This window comes from Mirounga angustirostris, unplaced genomic scaffold (genome assembly GCF_029215605.1).
Source record: "Mirounga angustirostris isolate CCGP_5_RB_7025 unplaced genomic scaffold, mMirAng1.0.hap1 SCAF_14, whole genome shotgun sequence".
Lineage (NCBI taxonomy): Eukaryota > Metazoa > Chordata > Mammalia > Carnivora > Phocidae > Mirounga > Mirounga angustirostris.
The window spans coordinates 71,690,580-71,710,773 of record NW_026991722.1 but is presented as its reverse complement, the minus strand read 5'-3'; the positions used below and the strand labels follow the sequence as shown (position 1 = coordinate 71,710,773).

General features: G+C 49.4%; 2 protein-coding genes across 16 annotated transcripts in view; one reads left to right on the top strand and one right to left on the bottom strand.

The window, feature by feature from the left end:
- Positions 1-4,994, bottom strand: part of DHX37 (DEAH-box helicase 37) — a 31,354-nt gene extending 26,360 nt beyond the window's left edge. For all 14 annotated transcript variants that reach the window (XM_064578211.1, XM_064578214.1, XM_064578217.1 and 11 more), the window contains exons 1-3: positions 4,779-4,994; positions 3,172-3,341; positions 800-912 (exon numbers count right to left, since the gene is read on the bottom strand). In XM_064578211.1, coding sequence (XP_064434281.1) covers positions 800-912; positions 3,172-3,341; positions 4,779-4,884 — 389 coding nt within the window. In that variant the 5' untranslated portion in view covers positions 4,885-4,994. The remainder of the gene's footprint in view (positions 1-799; positions 913-3,171; positions 3,342-4,778) is intronic.
- A 2,854-nt stretch (positions 4,995-7,848) lies between these two features.
- The window catches only part of BRI3BP (BRI3 binding protein), a 29,435-nt gene continuing 17,089 nt past the window's right edge, over positions 7,849-20,194 (top strand). For both annotated transcript variants that reach the window (XM_045887841.3, XM_064578210.1), the window contains exon 1: positions 7,849-8,167. In XM_045887841.3, the coding sequence (XP_045743797.1) occupies positions 7,964-8,167 (204 nt within the window). In that variant the 5' untranslated portion in view covers positions 7,849-7,963. The remainder of the gene's footprint in view (positions 8,168-20,194) is intronic.

The window sequence follows — 20,194 nt, the reverse complement described above, 5'->3', positions numbered from 1 at the left end:
GAACCTGGATTTTCATGTGACATCTACTTCTCGAATGTTGGTTGTTCTGGGTTGAACAGTGCCTCCCCAGAATTCATGTCCAGAAACTCAGAATATTACCCTTTTGGAAACAGGGTCTTTGCAGATGTAAGTAAGGTAAAATGAGGGCATCCTGGATCAGGGTGGGCCCTAAATCCAATGCCCGGTGTCCTCACAAGGAGAGAAGAGAGACACAGACACAGACAGGAGAAGACCGAGGAAGACATGGAGATACGCCAGGAGACAAGCCAACTTCAGTGTCAGGTTGGCAAGGACGGAACGCCCAGGACTGCTGGAGACCACCAGAAGCCGGGAGAGAGGCAAGGAAGGAATTCTCCAGCTTCCAGAAGGGCCCAACCCTGATGGCTGGGGTTCTGGCCTTCAACACCACGAGAGGCTACATTTCCCTTGTTTTAAGGCACCGGGTTTGCGGCGTTTTGTTGCGGCCACCCCGGGAGCCTGGATGAACACACTGGCGGAAGACCTGAATGCCTTCGTGACAGGATATAAACCCGACAAAACCTGCCGATAGGCCAAACCTAATCCCTGACCGCCTGGAAGCAAATGCTGGCCTCCTCGTGTGTGCCAGAGCTGGAAACCTGTATCGCAGGACTCTGCATCACAGGACTCTGCATCGCAGGAAGCCCCGACATGGCTGGACCGAGAAACTCTGCAGCCCTGTGTGTCACCGGGGTTCTGGCAGTGTCCGGGCCTCCCCCCACTGCCACTGCGCATGTCTGCTCACCCCCGGGGCGCTGGCAGGAGGGCCCGGCGCACTCACTCTCTGCCGTGGTACATGCGGTCCCCAGTGCCCAGCTTGGACGTGGTGTAGAACAGTCTCAGCTCGGCTTCCGAAACCTGGACTTGGCTCAATTTCTGCAGCATCTCTGCTCGCTGGGGAAGGAAACGAGTGTGTCAGTCATCTGGCAGGACGACCCTCTCTTCGGAAAGGAAGCGAGACTCTACATCAGGTTTCAGCCTCGCTAACAACTAGTCTTTTTAACCCAAAGGTCACGTTACAAGTGCTGCGTGGCGGTCCTGCCTCCCCGTGAGCTGGGGGGGCTTTCTACCCCCAGACGGAGTCTGGCGCTGCATGAACCAGGCTGTCTCTGCATCACTGCGTGTCAGGAGGGATTATCCACCATCCAGATGCCCATCCGAGGGAGACCCAATAAAGGAGGGCCCGTGTATGGGATGCGGCGCTCCCCAGCAGTCTCAAAGGGTAGGGGAGGCTCTGGTGTGCCGGCGAGGGGTCCCCACGCTGCCTTCAAGAGAGCAGCACGTGGGGGCAGGGACAGGTGGCCTCCTTCCCCTGGTGAGCAGGTCAGGAGTTTTATTACTCTTGAAATTATGTTTATGCACTTTTATACGTCTATGTATTTTGCAATCAATAAAAGGAAAAACCGTGTACAGAACGGTGGGAAAAAATACAGCGCAGGATTTTAAAAGGACACCCTTGCGGCAAAGTGAGCCTCCCTGTGCCAAGGGCTCTAGGGCCTGAGTGTCGGGGCTGCGAACAGGGGACCCTGGGTGGTGGCCTCGACAGAAAGGCAAATGGGAATCCCATGAAGTCTCCAGATGGGGGTTCCTCGGTCTCTGTGCTGTAGGCACTGTGGGCCAGAGAACGTCCTACTGTTCTGTGCGCTGGAGGCCGTGTGACAGCGCCTCACGCCTCCACCGGGTGTCTCCAGACATGGCCAGCGGTCCTCTGGGGCAAAACTGTCCCGGCCGCGCACCACTGCCCCAGAGCCCAATACCATTTCCAGGAAATTTGGAAGGGCAAAGGGATGTGTTTAAGTTTACCACAGAGATGAAGTTTTAAAAATGCAGACTATGGGAAACTCTAGAGACAACCAACCTAATTAACTTCAACAAATAAATGACTAGGGGGGAAAAAACAAAAGAGGTGGGGTAGGGGAGCATTTATGAAACAACTGGAAATTCGACCATTTACTGGATATTTGATATTTTTTAAAAATTTAGGTGTATTAAATGGTCCTTATTTTAGAGATACAATTGTAAATATACATGGATAAAATATCATGCCTACGAGGTTGAATAGTGCCCCCCCCCCCAAGATATGCCATGTCCCAGAACGAGATCTTACTTGGAAAAAGGGTCTCTTCAGATGTAATTAAGTCAAAGATCTCGAGGTGAGATCCTGCATTATTCAGGTGGGTCCTAAATCCCAAGACAAGTGTCCTTATAAAACACACAGAGAGGGGACAGCCATGTGAAGACAGGGGCCAAGACTGGAGGGACGTGGCCAGAGGCCAAGAATGCCTGGGGCCACCCCAAGCTGGATGGTAGGAAGGTATATATTACTCAGGCCCTAGAGCCCTTGGCACAGGGAGGCTCACTTTGCCGCAAGGGTGTCCTTTTAAAATCCTGCGCTATATTTTTTCCCACCAGAGACAGCTGGGGAGCGCCACCACACAGGGAGCAGGGCCCTGCCCAACACCTTGATTTCGACCCTTGGCCTCCAGAACTACAACAGAATACATCCCTGTTGTGAGCCACCCAGTTTGTGGTCCTCTCTTTCAGCAACTCCGGGACCCAAATACAGATTTATGCTACCCAGGCTTTGACCCAGGAGGTGGGAAAGTGGCCAGCTGTGGAGATGACCGGGGGACCGTGGGTTGACAGCTGCTGACACTGGTGATAGGTACCAGTGAGCTCAGTGCATTAGGTTCTCCATTTCTGCAGATGCTGGAATTTCCCATTATAAAATGTATTCCTTAAAAAAGTATGGAGAAAGGTTGAAATTCTCCAGAATAAAGTTAAAAAATAAGTGACACAAGATGATTAAGACAAATAAAGAAGAAATGAGCATGCTGATGGGCTGACTCCCCAGTTAACGAACATCTGGCCTCAACAAACCTGGGTTCATCCAGACTGACAGAGCTCCTGGAGGGTCTGGAGGCTCTGGAGCTGAGTCAGGTATGGGGGCTGCTAGCCACAGGAAGCCATTCGAATTAAAATTAAATCACATAAAAAATTCAATTCCTCAACCATGCTAGCCACATGTGCCTAGCATGCCCCTCATTCCGGAAAGTTCGGCCAGTCATGCGGCAGAGATCAAGTTGGGGGACACATACCTCGTCCCTCCCCAGTGTGGGGAGCTGTGTGCAGACCCTGTCAGAACAGGCCTACCTGGCTCTTTTTCTCCTTCTGTTCTAAGATTTTCTGCAGCATTTTCCGCTCTTTCTTGGTCAGAGGCTTCTTCTCCTTCTTTGACGGAGGAGGGGCTTTAGGCTTCTTTTTCTTCTTTCCCAGCAAAACGAGTGCATTACTTGCATCTACTCCTTTCAACTTGTCTTTATCTGAAAAGACACACTTGCCTGAACCCCCAGCCCAGGGACCAGAGTCCACATTAATACCATGTTCTCTGAGGCGGCTCCGTGCTACCTCTCATGGGCACCCTGCCCCATGTGTGAGACCCCCTGAATGCCCACACAGGAATGGGGGTGCAGGCCCGTCACTGTTCTCTCAACTTGTCTGCCCAGCACCCGCCACGTGTCAGACTCCTCCGTGAGCCAGGGCACCTGCATCCTAGTGGTCAGGGGAGAGGGAGCGGGGTGCCAGTAGGGAGAGTATGTGCTGCAACAGCGCTCCCTCAGAACGTGGTCCTGCTTTCGGGGGACGCCTGAGGTCAAAACTGTGCTCCCGGGGCGCCTGTGTGGGGCGCCTGTGTGGCTCAGTCGTTAAGCGTCTGCCTTCGGCTCAGGTCAAGATCCCAGCGTCCTGGGATCGAGCCCTGCATCCGGCTCCCTCCTCCGTGGGGAGCCTACTTCTCCCTCTCCCACTCCCCCTGCTTGTGTTCCCTCTCTCGCTGTGTCTCTCTGTCAAATAAATAAAATCTTTAAAAAAAAACAAAAAAAAAAAACCTGTGCTCCCTGTGGACAGCGTCTGACTCCACTAGCCTCTGGCTTTGTCCGTCCTTGTGTCACAAAGTTAGGAGAGGCTGGCTGTCTCCTCCCACAAGCATCTAAGCTCAGCAGGGCAGAGATTAAAACGAAAAACAAAAACAAAAAAACGCCTGCTACGTCTCCTACAATAAACCCTGGCACACAGTGGGCGCTCCTACTAACGAGGGGGCGTCTGAGCAGAAGTGTCAAGCAGCCTGGAGCTGAGCAGAAATGTCTGGGCTAAAAAACATATTCAGGGGGCGCCTGGGTGGCTCAGTCGTTGGGCGTCTGCCTTCGGCTCAGGTCATGATCCCAGGGTCCTGGGATCGAGTCCCGCATCGGGCTCCCTGCTCGGCAGGAAGCCCGCTTCTCCCTCTCCCACTCCCCCTGCTTGTGTTCCTGCTCTCGCTATCTCTCTCTCAAATAAATAAATAAAATCTTAAAAAAAAAAAAAAACATATTCAGGGGTCGCTGGCAATAAGATTATAATAGAAGCCAGAGAAATAGATGGGATTACTTTATTTTCTTGCGCACGATCCCCATGCTACTAAACTAGGGCTGGGGGCGCCTGGCTGGCTCGGTCGGAAGAGCGGGGATCTCCTGATCTCAGAGTTCGAGCCCCACGTTGGGCGTGGAGAGAACGTAAATAAAACTTAAAAAAAACTAGTGCCGGACTCCACAGGCGAGAAAGCCTCGGGACTGTCCCAAAGTCACAGTTAAAACTAGACTGTCACTGTGTCCTACTCTTTGGATCATCTCAGGAGAGGAGGTTCCTCCTGGTCCCCCCGCCCCAGAGTCGCGGAGGCAGGGCGCAGGCCAGCCCGGGCCCAGGCTCCGGCCCGGACGCCTTACCCTCTAGTTCCAGCCGCACGGGGGGCGGCTCCGGGGGGCCCTTCGAGGCGCCTGGGGTCGCCTGTAGGCGCCCCTTGACGTTGTAGCGCCGGCGCAGCTTCCCCATGACGCCCAGTACTGCCCGGGTTCCGGCGGGACCGAGGCAGCCGCTCACCCCGAAGCCCAGCCCACGTGGTCTCTCAGACCCCAGGCTCAGGCCCCGAACTTCCGGGATGCGTTCTCGCGAGAGCTGGGAACAACCGGGGCCTGGGGGCGGGCTTGGGGGCGGGGCCTGCGAAAGGGCGGGGCGGGGCCAATTTAGAGGCGGGAGCGAAGCCTGAGGCCGCAGGGGAGGCCTGAATTTAAGCCCTGAGTGGTTCGCACGTGGTGTGGCTGAGTCTCTAAATCTGGGTCATCTGCTAATACTAATTTAGTTACTTGGGAGTGGGACTGTTTTGTCACCTTTTGAAATATAACCCCGCCCCCATTGCAAACTTCTTCCCTCTTGTTTTTTGTTCATTTGGACTTTTTGATATTCCTATAAGAGACATAATTAGTTGTGTAGTAAAAAGGCACAAATGTTTCCATTACAGGGACAGAAGCACTAAGAGAAGAAAGCATCTATTAGGCCCGGGCTTTAAACTCTCATTACCATATCACATTGTCTGTAGCGCACTTGGAAACAATGTATTTTCTGGATCCTGTAATTATCTTGCATATGGAACAGTTCTATTGGCAGCATTTTTTTTCTGTTAAAAGCATTAATTTGGGGCGCCTGGGTGGCTCAGTTGGTTAAGCGACTGCCTTCGGCTCAGGTCATGATCCTGGAGTCCCGGGATCGAGTCCCGCATCGGGCTCCCTGCTCGGCAGGGAGTCTGCTTCTCCCTCTGACCCTCCTCCCTCTCATGCTCTCTGTCTCTCATTCTCTCTCTCTCAAATAAATAAATAAAATCTTAAAAAAAAAAAGCATTAATTTGTTAAGGGCAGACATTTAAAATATATTACCAAAAAAAAAAAAAAGAAAGAAAGAAAAAGGTGAAGGCATTAGGATTTTAGAATTTTAGAACCTAGAACGAGACCTGGCTGCAGAGTAGATAAGTAGTTATTGAATATAGGAAGGAATGAAGAATGTGATTGCATTATCTTCCCTCCTGCCCCCCAAAAACAAAAGCAAAAACAAATCTCCACACACACACACAGGTGGTGCATGAGAGGATTTAGGTAGTGAATGTATGAACATGTTTATAAAGATATATATTAAATGGATTTTGTGGGGGAAAACATAATTAGCATATCAAACCTCTGGTTCCGTAGGTTTTATAGCTTAGGATGATAGTGGTCTGCAGTTTTCCCCTTGAATATCTTTACTTAAATAAAAAGTGTGCCCATTTTAAAATTAAGTAGGTAATAGTACATTCTCCTATATTTTCTCCTAAAATATTATATACCAAAGGATTATCTCCAGAAAATATAATGAGAAAGACCTCTCATAAATATGTTGAAAAAAGAAACCAATCACAAAAGAGCATACTGTGTGATCTCATGTACATCATGTTCAAAAACAGGCAAAATGAATTCCCTAAATTTTGGAGGGGAAATAGTGAGTGGGAGAGGACAAAGGGAGTTTTCCCCAGGGGCTGGTAAGTGGGCCTGGGTGCTGGTTACCTCATGTGTTGTTTTTTTAAACTCATAAAAAAGCACCTTATGATTTGGGTATTTTTCTGTTTGTACGCTATACTTCAGTAAAAAAAAAGTTTTCTTAAAAAATAAGAACTTACGGGGAGCCTGGGTGGCTCAGTTGGTTAAGCATCTGCCTTCAGCTCAGGTCATGGTCCCTGAGTCCTGGGATCAAGTCCGACATTGGGCTCCCTGCTCAGCGGGGAGCCTGCTTCCCCCTCTCACGCTCCCTCTAGTGCTCCCTGTCAAATAAATAAAATCTTAAAAAAAAAAAAAAACCTTAAAATATGTGGTCAATAAGTATATGAAAACTTCACCAGGAATCCAGAGAAAGTGTAAGTTCAAAAGTAAGATACAATTTTTCACTCTTTGGATTGGCAAAGGTTAAGTTTTATTTCCCTGGCCCTCTCAGAAAAAATGTCTGGTTGGTCACGGTTTGCTTTAGGCCCTTGTGTTGCATTTGGTTAATGATGGCTCTTCAGTCCTTTAAAATCAATCATCCTCCTTCACTTTTTATACCATTTACTTATTGAAGAAACTGGGTCGTCTGCCCTGTAGAAGGCTCCACGTTCTGGATTTGACTGGAGGCTTCTCCTCATTTACTCCTCCATCCCCCCTATTTCCTGTAAACTGTCGGGTTAGATGTAGAGGTTAGATCGGGTGAGGGTTCAAAGTGTTTTGGCAAGAATCCATCGTAAGTGGCTCAGGTACTTCCTGCTAGTAGGGTAGGGCGCGCCCGGTCAGGACAGCGTGGCCTCTCCATTTCAAGTCACCGTCTTGGTTTCAGTCTCTTGCTGCCCGGCTCCTGCATCTATCATTTCACGAACGGGGTGCAACATGATTCTCTAACTCTCTCGCGCCCTCCTTTTTTAACCAGCTGGACCTCATCTTCAGAAAACTTTCCCTCCTCACCTGTTCCGTGAGGCTGAATTACAGTTCGTTCAGGAAGGGCAGGAGGGATGCTCGCTGCTTCCCCTTCATTTCCAAATTTCAGAATGGATGAATGGATGGGCTGGGGCCCTTGCCATCGCCAACGGTGGCCAAGGATTGGGGACCGTTATAAACTCCGTGACACGTTTGTATCAGGTTCTCCAATCAGTTAAGGTCATTATCCTTGCTGAGGCCGTTGCAAGTTTTAGGGGCACGGGCTGCTTTTTACCGAAAAGTCAAAAATAAAAATTAGTATATATTTTTTAAAGGTTAACCCCCCCCACACACACACACTCAGTGGGGCGGGGAGACAAAGCAGCCTCCGGCCTCCGCGGCCCCTCGCAGGGACGCTGCCGGGGACGTTGCGGGGGTCGCTGGCCGGGACCCCGCGTCCGGGGGCGGGGCGAGGCGTGGGCAGGGCCGCCGCGGCTTTGCGCGCGGGGCGGGGCAGGTGGCGCTGCGACGGCGGCGGCGGCGGCGGCCGACAGAGGCGCGGCGCGCAGCCCCCCGAGCGCGCCAGCGCGGTCCCCGCCGGAGCCGCGGCGTCCCCGGGGCGGCCCTCAGCCCCGCTCGCGACCCCGCATCCCGCCGGCCCCAGGATGGGCGCGCGCGCCTCGGGCGGGCCCCGGGCCCGGGCCGGGCTCCTGCTGCTTCTGCTGCTCCTCGGGCTGCTGGCCCCGGGCGCGCAGGGGGCGCGGGGCCGCGGCGGCACCGAGAAGAACAGCTACCGCCGCACGGTCCACACCTTCTCGCAGAGCGTCAGCAGCCTGTTCGGCGAGGACAACGTGCGCGCCGCTCAGAAGGTGGGCGCCGGGCTCGAGGCTGCGGTCACCTTGCCCCGGCCTCCGCGCACCTGGCGCCGGGGGCCGGCCTGGGCCGTGCGCGGCCTCCGGGGCTGCGGGGCGGCGGGGAGGGGGGAGGGGGGAGGCCGGCCTGCGCCCCGGGGCCTGCCGCCTGCGGGCCCCCGCCCCCGCCCCCGCGCCAGGCCGTGGTCGGGCCCCGCGGCCGCTGCCCGCGCACGGCGGGGGCGCGGGGCCTCGGGCGCGCTCTGCTCAGCGCCCGGCGCTTCTCCTTGGACCTTGCCCGCTAGCGCGGCGCGGGCGGGGCGGCCCCTGGGCTGCGCTGACGCCCGCCGCGCCTCTCATTCATTCATTCAGCGCGTTTGGAGGAGCACCTACTATGAGCCAGGCGCCGCGCGGGCTGCCCAGGGGGCGCCCAGCCCGCTCCCCAGCAACCCCGCATTTCTGCTAGCCTCCCACCGACCCACTTCCCCTGAGCACCTTAGGCCCTCCTCCTCCTGCTTTGAGGCTAGTTAGGCCTTTTTCTTTTTTTTTTAACTTGACAAGAAAAGAAAGGGGAGTAGTGCAGTCTGCTCTGTTGCTTTGGCAACCTGGCCCAGAAGCTCTCCTGAGTTCCTACTGTGTGCCGCCCTTTGATCTGGAGTGTTTTTATTTTGGAGCTTTTATCAACCTGCAGACCCCTGTAGGTTGAGCGCCCAGGAGGAGCGCGGGAACTTCTCCCCACACCCTGTCTGCCCTCTGGAGCCTGGTGGGACGGGCTTCGTTTGGGGCCAAGTCCGCTGAGAAAGGGGAAGTGAATGAGGGACAGTTGCCTGCGGTAATGTGGTTCCCTGAGCGCAGCCCTTGCTGTTCCTCCTGTTAAAATCTTTGCGCTAAGCTAGCCCTGGGGTTTGGGAACTCAAGTTCTGGCCCTACCACTTACAAGCCGGCTGGCTTTGCACCAGTGGCTTCATTTCTTTGAGCCTCAGTTTCTTTATCCTTTAAAAGGGGTTAATCATAATATCCCCTTCATTATGAGGTGGTAATTAGGAATCGTTGGTGCCTTCCTGGCCCAGAGTAATGGCTGAATCAGTATCAGCTACATCCTGGCCAAGGTGCAAATCCATATTGCTTTTAGCCCTGTTGGAAGGACTTTCAGGGTGAAAAAAAAAAGTTTTCTGGTGCTTGAGATGGAGGGGGGAAAAAATTAAAACCCAAATCAGATTGGCTGGATATTCTTATTGGGTGAAATGAAAAGATTAATTTAGTAGGAAAAAGGTGACTTCTGACTGTCCTCTCCTATGGGTGTGCAGACACTTGTGGAGGTGGTGGGTTCTGCGGGGAGAAGATCACTTTGTAAGTGGCATGACCCAACACCTGAGTGCAAAAAGATGCTCATCCTGTCTGCCTGGGCATCAATGGTGTGAGCAAGGTGCCATTGTTCTTGAATGATTTGAAGGCAAAAATCTTTTGTTTTGGAGCAAAAATTTTGAAAGTCTGATTTGTGCAGGTGTAAGCACGGCAACTCCTGTTTCGTCAGATGGTCCTAGGTGAGAATCTAAGTTCTATGGGCATGAAATACAGAATGATACTTAAGGGCCTAAGCTCTGGGCTATTGATACAACAAGACAGCTCTATTCTGGCAAAGAACCTGGGAATCTCAAGGTCAGAATTCTTCCTGGGGTAAACCAGGGTTTGTGCCTTCAATAGGGATAATACAACTGTTATTTGCTTGAAATGTGCTGAGTGCTTTTGTAGCTAAAGTAACTCAATTCTTAGAACAACCCTATGAGTAGGTACTGTTAATGTGTTCATGTTATAGGTAGGGAAACTGAGGCACAGAGTGGCCTCAGTCAAACTGAGTGCCAGAGCCGGGAATTGAACCCAGGCAGAGTGCGCCTGGAGTCCGCACTGGTACCTTCCCAGGTCTTCTTGCCTCATGACCCTTTCTGGTTCCCCCCATCAATGCAGCATCTAGAATGAGGCTGACCTGACATTTCCTGCTGCATGTAGCCCAGACTGGCCAGGCTTGGGGGAGGCTGTTTTGTTACTCTTAATTAAACAAAAACTGGGTCTGCTGGCAACTGTAGTTTTCAGCATGCCTGGGGTTACTAATTGGAGCCAGACCGGCTTGGTGGGTTTGAAGTTTGAGGGTATTTAAAGACACACCCCATATTCTAATCTAGGCCACGACTAGAATAAACCCGTGATGTTCTGGTTTGGAGCATGGGCCTTGCTGTCCAGCAGACATGGGTCGGAATCCCTAGCTCTGTGATCGTGGGCCAGTTGTTTGACCTCTCTGTCTCATTTGCACAGGGGAGATGAACTAGAGGTTGAATGCAATTAGCCACACTGTACAATACTAGGTACTGAATAAGCATTTAGTAAATGGTAGAAGATATTTATTATATAAGAAACAGGTTCATCTGGTAGGAGAGTGATCAACTCATTTATTTTTTAAAAACTATTAAGCAACTTGTACATGAGTGTTCATAGTGCTTTGCATATGAGCCAAAAAGTGGAAACAACCCAAATGTTTATCAGCTAATAATGGATAAGCTGCGGCCTGTGCAAGCAGGGAATATTATCCAGCCATAAAAAGGAATAAAGCACTTGGATGAAACTTGAAAAACAAATGAAAGGAGCCAGACACCAAGGGCCACATGTTGTATGATTCCATTTGTATGAAATATCCAGAGCAAGCAAATCCGTAGAGCCTGAAAGTAGGTAAAATGGTTGCTAAGGGGAGGGGGGAATAGGGAGTGACTGCTTAATTGGAGAGGGGGTTTCTTTTTGGGGCAATGAAAATGTTTTGGAACTAGGTAGAGATCGCACAACAGTGTGAGTGTACTAAATGCCCCTGAACTGTGCACTTTAAAATGGCTACTTTTATGCTGTGTGTATTTTACAACAATTTAAAAAAATTTCTTAAGCACCTATTATATGAGCACAAGCCAGACAAAATGGCCCCTCCTGTGGACCTTTCATGGGACAGGCGATAGGTAAGTCAGATACATAAAACAAGATTATTTCCGAGTAGTAAATGCCGTAACAGAAATAAGAGAAGATGATGTAATCATAATGAAGAAGAATCTTTGTTTAAGTTTAGTATGTGTCTGCACTGTTATAAGAGAGAGGCTCTGTGATGACCTTCCCTGTTTTACAGATGAGGACAGCAAGGCATGGAAAGGTTGGATCTCTTGTCCCCAGTCTAGCTAATCAGAGGGAGAGGGCTGGGCATGCCTACACTTGTAACCTCTGCAGAATTGGAAATACGTGGAATAGAGTGAGCTGAATGAGAAAGGAGGTGGAGGGACCGAGCATGCCAGGCAAAGGGAACAACGGGAGCAAAGGCCCTGCGGTGGGAATGGGTTTGGTGTATTAGGGCCAGGGAGGGCCAGTTGTAGGGCTGTGACAGACTGAGCAAGGAACAGAGGGAGACAGCCATGTCAGGCAGGACCTAGGGCTTAACAAAACAGGCTCAATAGTGATGCAATAAAGGCCTTTTGGGGAGCCAGGAGAAAGGGGTGGAGTACCCTGCCTGGAGGCATTGGGCAGGGGGTGGAGGAAGGGGCATGAGTTGGGTCTGGGAAAGATGGGTTGGCAGGGAAGGAAAGGGCTGGGACAGGTTGGGGCACGGTTCACAGGTTGGCTGCATTGGGGTGTAGATCTTGGGGAGCACAGGGAAAAATTATAGCTGGACTCACATGGTGGGAACGTCTGAATGCTAAGCTGAGAGCTGGTGTTTTTTTCTTATCCCTTTGCTTTTTAGTTTTTGTGTGTGTGTTTTTTTCTAAGAAGCTTAACATTTAAAGTTTTGTTGTTGTTGTTGTTGTTGTTTTTTAAATAAGGCCACAGTTGCATGGAATGCCATTTCAAATAGTTCAAAAGTTAAGAAAAAGAAATCTGCTTGCTACCTCTGACCCCATCTCTATTCTCCTTCCCAGAGCAGCTAGATATTCTGAGCATACAGATAGATCCTGCCTCTTCATGGGTTTTCTGTTTGTTTTTCATTATGCATGCTGTTGCACTCTCCCCCTCCCCCTTTTTTAATTAATGAGTTTTGGAGACCAGATCTTATTGGTACATAAAGCTTTTTTTTTTTTTTTAAAGATTTTATTTATTCATTTGAGACACAGAGACAGAGAGAGCATGAGCAGGGAGAGAGGCAGAGAGAGAGGGAGAAGCAGGCTCCTCGCTCAGCCAGGAGCCTGATGTGGGGCTCGATCCCAGGACCCTGGGATCATGACCTGAGCCGAAGGCAGACGCTTAACCAACTGAGCCACCCAGGCGCCCCAGTACATAAAGCTTTGATTCCTTCTTTTTGGAGGGCTGCAAAAAGCAAACTATCATTCAGGATGTACCATAATTTAACCCACCCCTACTAGTCGATATTTTGTTAGCTTCCCATCTTTTGCCCCTCCAAACCTAGCTGCAATAAAGGTCTCCATATGGAGATTGTTGTGTGTGCACATAGACAGGTTCATCTGCAGACTGTTAGAAATGGGATTGCTGAGTCAAAGGGTCTGTGCATTGATAAATTTTTAAATTGAATTCTACTTGGTGTTCTTTTCTGCATGAGAAGTATAAAGCATAGTGAATCATTATACCCTGAACGCATCCATGTCACCAGCATGCGATCTGGAAATGGATTGTCCCAGGCCCTCTACCCCTCAACCCAAGACAACCATTCTCCTGACTTTGACAACATAAATTAGTTTTGTCTTTACACCCAGTTCTAATTCCATATACACTTAAGAAAAAAAACGATTTTATGTATTTATTTGAGAGAGAGAGAAAGAGAGCACGAGCAGGGGGAAAGGGAGAAGCAGATTTCCAACTAAGCAGGGAGCCTGACACGGGACTCGATCCTAGGACTCCAAGATCATGACCTGAGCTGAAGGCAGACTCTTAACCGACTGAGCCACCAGGCACCCCATATACACTTTTAATACCAAGAGAGAATGCTGGATTGTTTTCCAAAGAATGATGCGTTTCCACTCCTCCCAGACATGTGAAGGCTGACTTCCAACCTTCTCCAACGAAGTGTGTCATTAAATTTTTGGTTTTATTATCTTTGAGATAGGTGGTCTTTTCACTTATTCAAAATCCACTGGCGTTTTTTTTTTTCTGGAAACTGCCTTTTGTTTTCTTTGCCATTTTTCTATTGAGTTCTTGGTCTTTTGTTTTTGTTTTTTAAGAGGCTTGCATTGTTAGCTGTTTGCAAGAAAGTATTTTGAGCAAAATAACTCTGACACTTTCCAGTCTTTTTTTCCCACCCCATGGAACAGCTTTATAGAGGTGTAACTGACATTACACTTCAAGAGACTACCTATTTAAAATGGGGTGAAAGTATCCAAAAGTGGACAAGTTGATACATTTTGATGTATGTGTAGGTCTGTGAAAACATCACCACAATCAAAATGTTTCCTCTAACTTGTTACTTTGAAAAATTTTGAAGTACAGAGCAGTTGAAAGAACAGCTTAGAACAGCTAGAAACTCCTCACCTGGCCCACTGATGGTTCACATTTTCCCCAAACTTGTTTTTCTCTTTTTCTTTGCACACACCACACACACATGCACACGCACACAAATGCATACACGCTCCCATGTGCACATGCACAGGCATGTTTTTTTCTTCACAGAAACATTTGAAAGTGAGTTGCAGGTGTTAGGACACTCTTCCTACAGAACCACAATACTATTGTCCACGCCTCCAGAAAAAACCTTACATTTAGTACAATAAAAACTCATCATATACAGTCTATATTTACATTTCCTTTACAGCTTATGCGTAATCATAAAAATCTAATGCATAATCAGGCATTGCTTACTGCATTTAGTTTTCACATCTCCTTAGTGTCCTTTACTTTGTCAAAGTTCCCTCAGTTTCTTGGAGGGGTGGGTGTGGAGAGCTTTTCTGACATTGACATTTTTTTTTTTTAAGATTTTATTTATTCATTTGAGACACAGAGATATATATAGAGAGAGAGAGCATGAGCAGTGGGAAAAGCTGAGGGAGAGGGAGAAGCAGACTCCCCGCCGAGCCAGGAGCCAGATGTGGGGCTCGATCCCAGGACCCTGGGATCATGACCTGAGCCGAAGGCAGACGCTTAACCATCTGAGCCACCCAGGCGCCCCCTGACATTGACATTTTTGAACAGCACAGACCAATTGCCTTTTCTTCCCCCTTGTTTTGGTAACAGCTCTAGGGAGCTATAATTCAGGTACCATACCCTTCGGTCATGGAGAGTTCAGCGGTTTTGAGTATATTCAGAGAGCTGTACGGCCGTCACCACAATCGATTTCAGAACATCCTCTTCACCCCAGAAAGAAACCCTGCACCCATTAACCGTCATTCCCCTTCCCCCATCCCTAGACAACCCCTAATCTGCATTCTGGCTCTGTAGACTTGCCTATTCTGGACGTTTCCTACAAAGGGAATCACACAGTGTAACTGGCTGCCATCAAGATTCATCCATGGTGTGACCTGCATCAGAACCTCATCCCTTCTTATGACTTTTTATTTATTCATCAGTTGATGGATATTGGGTTGTTTCCGCTTTTTGGCTACTATGAATAATGCTACTGTGAACATTCACATACGAGTTTTTTGGGTTTTTTTTTTTTTTTTTGAGAGAGAGAGAGCGCACAGGCAGGGGGAGCAATAGGTAGAGGGAGAGGGAGAAGCAGGGGCCCCAATGCGGGACTCGATCCCAGGACCCTGGGAGCACGATCCGAGCCAAAGGCAGACGCTGAACCGACTGAGCCACCCAGGTGGCCCCATGTACAAGTTTTTATGTAACATATGTTTTCAACATTTGGGGTGTATAAGTAGGAGTGGAATTGCTGGGTCACATGGTAACTGACATTTCAAGCAACCATTGTATAGACGCACCATTTTGGATTCCCAGCAGCAGCATATGAGGATCCCCATTTCTCTACATTCTTGCCAACACTTGTCATTGTCCTTTTGGTTATAGCCATCGGAGTAAGGCTGAAATGGTATCTCACTGTGGTCTTGACAGACCACTCTTTTCTTTTTTTTTTGAGATTTTATTTTTAAGTTATCTCTACCCCCAACCTGGGGCTTGAACTTACAACCCCGAGATCGAGAGTCGCAGTTCCACTGACTGAGCCAGCCAGGTGCCCCCAGACCAGTCGTTTCTTGAAATGTCCTGCAGTGTGTGTTGTCTGTTCCTTCGCGGTTGCATAAGGGCACATGTACATATCTGGCAAGAATTCTACCGAAGGGGTCTGTGTGTTTGCCCTGGAGGCACATCAGGGTGCCTTTCCCCTTTGTGACTCATTTGTGATCTCTGTGTATGTCCCGGTATTTTTCGTTCATGCAGTCTTTGCAGGTGGTGTGTCCTTCACATGCTCGGGCAAACTTGAAAACAGAAATGTCATTCCTTCTCTGACTTGCTCATCAAGACACATTTGCTGATTTTCCTTGGAGTCAGTTTGCATGAGCCAGAGGGTGACAGGGGTGAGATTGGGATGCAGGACGCCACCCGGAGGTGGGTGTCCAGGCTTCTCTGCCGCAAGAAGAGGGATAATGAAATCCTGGCTTGAGTAATTTTGTCCCTTCCTCGGGGACAGCTGCGGGCCTCCCGAGTCTGTTCACCTGATTCTCCCTTGTTCTAACTTTTCATCCCGAACATTGTACAACCTGCACCAAGGGAGAAAGAATCTTGTAATGAACCCTACACCTAACACCCATGGCTTCTGTTTATCAACCTTCTGCCATTCCTGTTACGTTTATCCCCTTGCCAAAAACGACATTTAACCTGCAATAATATCTTAAAGCCAATCCAAGACATATTAGTTAACCTGAGAATACTGTAGTCTGTATTTTTTTTACTTATTTATTTATTTTTAAGATTTTTATTTATTTGACAGAGAGAGAGACAGCGAGAGAGGGAACACAAGCAATGGGGTGGGAGAGGGAGAAGCAGGCTTACCACCGAGCAGGGAGCCCGATGCGGGGCTCGATCCCAGCACCCTGGGATCATGACCCGAGCCGAAAGCAGATACCCAATGACTGAGACACCCAGGTGCCCCTTAGTCTTTCTTTAACAAACAACAAAAACATGACCACAAAACACGCGGCTCATGGCAATATTCTGTAGTGATAACCCCAGTCCATTTTCTAGTTTTTCAACGGACTCGAAAGGTCTCCTGACAAAATTGCTTCCTTTGCATTGGGATCCAAACGAAGTTTACCCTGCATTTAACCAATGTGTCTGTTAAGGCACCCTTTAAAAAAAATGTCTTTCCTTTAAGGGGTGCCAGGCTGGCTGAGTCGGTGGACCATGCGATTCTTGATCTCGGGTTGTGAGTTCGAGTCCCATGGTGGGCGTAGGGATGACTTTAAAAAAAATCTTTAAAAATAGGTATAACTTTATTTTTTTAAGAACAGTTTTAGATTTATAGAAAAACTGAGAGGATGGTACAGAATCCCCTCATACCTTGCAGCCAGATTCCCCTGTTGGGAACGTCCTACATTCTTATAGCACATTTGTTGTGTGAATGAACCAGTATTGATAGATTATTAGTAGCTCAGAGTCCATGCTTTCTTTCGATGTCCTTGGTTTTTACCCCACATCCTTTTGTGTCCAAGGATCGCATCCAGGACAGCGCACTGGATCTAGCTGTCCTCGAGCTGGGACATCTCTTGGCCTCTCCTTGGTGGAGGCCACCTGGGCAGTTTGCAGGAGCCCCGGTCAAGGATTCTGCAAGACACCCATCAGCTCTGATGGGTCTGAGGTTTTTCTCGTGTGGGTTTGAGTGGAAGACACATCAAGGGCACAGACTCTCGGCCTGATTCAAGTGGCCTTAGTTTGAAGGGCTCTTTCCCTCTCACTGCTTCTTGTGTCCCCTGTGGCTTCTGTGGTGGGCAAGCCGGGCCCTCATCCTGAGGTGAGTCCACGTCCACACTGGGCAGGTGCAGCGCTCTGGGCTCCGGGCTGCGGTATAACCCCTGTAGGAGTGGCTCGGGGCTGCCCGAACAGGGCCACACAGTGCAGCTCCAGCAGTAGGAATTTACTAGAAATCCGAGACCACAGTGTTGGCAGGGTCATTTCTGCCGAGGCCTCTCTCCTTGATGCGCACACGTGTTGTCACGTGGCCCTCCCTCTCTGTGTGTCTGTGTCCTGATCTCCTCTTCTTATAAGGACATGGGTCCCATTGGGTTAGGGCCCACCCTAGTGACCTGGTTTTACCTTCCTTACCTCTCTGAAGACCCTATCGTTAACTCCGGTCACGTTCTGGGGTCCTGGGGATTCAGGCTTCAAGGTAGGGGTTTAGGGAGAACACAGTTCATCCCCCTCAGGGCTCCCGTGTCTTCGCCCAGTGAAATGGGCCAAGGTGTCCTACATCTTGGGAGCAGTAGCTAAAGCAACAGTGTGTCCACAGGGCAGAGAGCGAGCTTGCCCAAGCGTGGTTAAAAGGCCAAGGGTGGGCCCTTCTCTGCTTTCAGCCTCTCCTGCCCTGGGCCAGTTTTCAGGAAGGGCCTGTTCTTCCTTCTGAGCAATGCCCGTCCTGCGTGGGCACGGGGATTTCCCCAGGATGGCAGGTCTGCAGTCACCTACCTGGAGACCTGCGTGATTAGGTGCTGTGACAAGCATCCTTAGCAGCTCCGGTGCCTGGGCCCCCGGTGCGTGCCCACCCCGTGCGGAGGCCTTTCCAGGTTGCAGTGTCCAATCCTGTCTTGGCCCCATTTGACAGCTGACAAAACTGAGGCACAGAGAGTTTCAGTGGCGTGAGCACTGGTGCCTCTTCCTTCCAAAATAGCTGCTTCCTCACACCCTTTTTGGGGGAGCTGGTGCCATCTCAAAGGCCCAAAAGCCTCTTCTAGAAAAGCCTAGGGCCCTTCTTTTTTCCTCCATTTGAACAAAGTATAAAAACTGCTACCCAGGGCGCCTGGGTGGCTCAGTTGGTTAAGCGACTGCCTTCGGCTCAGGTCATGATCCTGGAGTCCCGGGATCGAGTCCCACATCGGGCTCCCTGCTCGGCAGGGAGTCTGCTTCTCCCTCTGACCCTCTTCCCTCTCGTGCTCTCTGTCTCTCATTCTCTCTGTCTCAAATAAATAAATAAAATCTTTAAAAAAAAAAAAAAAACTGCTACCCAATTCCAGACCAACATGTACGGGTCGTACATCCATTATGCAACAGGATGAGCAGAACAGGGCATATCTGCAAAGTGGAATGCTATATGGCCATAAAAAGGAATGAACTCCTGATTCCTGGTATGACATAGGAAATGTCATTGTGAGAGAACAAAGCCAGACATGAAAGGTCACGTGTCATACGATTCCGTTTGTGTGGAAAGTCTAGGAAAGGCAAATCCGTAGAGACAGATTAGTGGTTGCCTACATTGAGGTGGAGGGATGCGGGGTTTCTTTGGAGGCGATGACCATGTTCTAAAATTAGATTATGGTGATGGTTGTATAACTTTGTAACCTCGTGACTATTCCAAAGACCACCCAACTGGACACTTTGAAGACATGAACTTAATGGTGTGTAAATCATATGCCAGTAAAGCTCTTTTTTTAAAAAGGAGCTTTTTTTTGGTTTTTGTTTTTTAGAAAGAGAGGGGAGTGGACAGAGGGTGAGGGAGAAGGAGAGAATCCCAAGCTGAGTCCCCTCTGAGCACAGAGCTCAACCCTGGGCTCAGTCACGTAACCCTGAGATCATGATGTGAGTCAAAACCAAGAGTTGGATGCTTAACCAACTGCGCCACCCAGGCACCCCTAAAAACGGAGTTTTTTTTTTTTTTTAAAGATTTATTTATTTATTTATTTGAGAGAGAGAATGAGAGAGAGCACATGAGAGGGGGGGAGGGTCAGAGGGAGAAGCAGACTCCCTGACGAGCAGGGAGCCCGATGCGGGACTCGATCCCGAGACTCCAGGATCATGACCTGAGCCGAAGGCAGTCGCCCAACCAACTGAGCCACCCAGGCGCCCCTAAAAACGGAGTTTTAATTAGACCATTACCAATGGGCCTTCTACCCTGGGGGAAGATGCATCACACCACCTCCTCCACTGACAAGAGGGGCAGCCGCCCTCTCTTTTTTGTGGCACGTATGCTTCCTTCTGGTGTTCTCCACACAGTCTTTTCGTTTGTGTATGTATGTGTTTTTTTGTTTTTTGTTTTTATTTTTTTTTAAGGAGACTCTACACCCAACGTGGGGCTTGAACTAAGGACCCTGAGATCAAGAGTCACATGTTCCACTGACTGAGCCAGCCAGGTGCCCTATTTTTTGGTTTTTGGTTTTTTTAATCACAGCTCTTCTTTTTTTTTTTTTTTTTTACCCTTCCATTTTAAAATAGCTTTATGGAGGTATAAGTCAAGTACCATACAATTCATCCCCCTAAAGTGTGCCGTTCAACCCTCGTTAGTCTGTTCACAGAGTTGTGCACTCATCACCACAGTCCGTGGTAGGATGTTTCGTCATTTCTAGGAAAATCGTGTACCTTTTAGCTATCACAGCCCCTGGCAACCGCCCATCTACTTTCCGTCCCTATGGCTTTGCCTCTCTTGGACATTTCATGCAAAGAGAATCATTTGCTATGTGGCCTCTTGCATCTGGCTTCGTTCCCCGAGTGTCACGTTTTCAAGGTTTGCTGACGTGGAAGCATGCATCAGTACTTCCATTTTATGGCCAAATAATATCCCGTTGTCTGGATAGACCAGGCTTTGTTCGTCCATCCATCAGCTGATGGCCACACGGTCTTTGCGTGTACAAACCCCGTTAGGGCAATGACCTCAGGATAAAAGGATGATTCCTTGCAGGATATGTTGGGGTCAATGCTCTGTGAGAATATGGGATGTCAGTAGGGATTGTGATCACTTACCGGGTGCTCAAGGCACTTCATGTGAATAGCGCACTTACTGCTCGGAAAACCAGATGGGGTGGTACAAGGGCATGTATCTCTGAGCTGGAGCTCTGCTGTGTATGGTACGTGTGTATCTGTGTATCACACGCACGGCTGCGTAGCTAGCAGTAAGAGGCAGATCTGAGATTTGAACCCAGGCACTTAGACTCC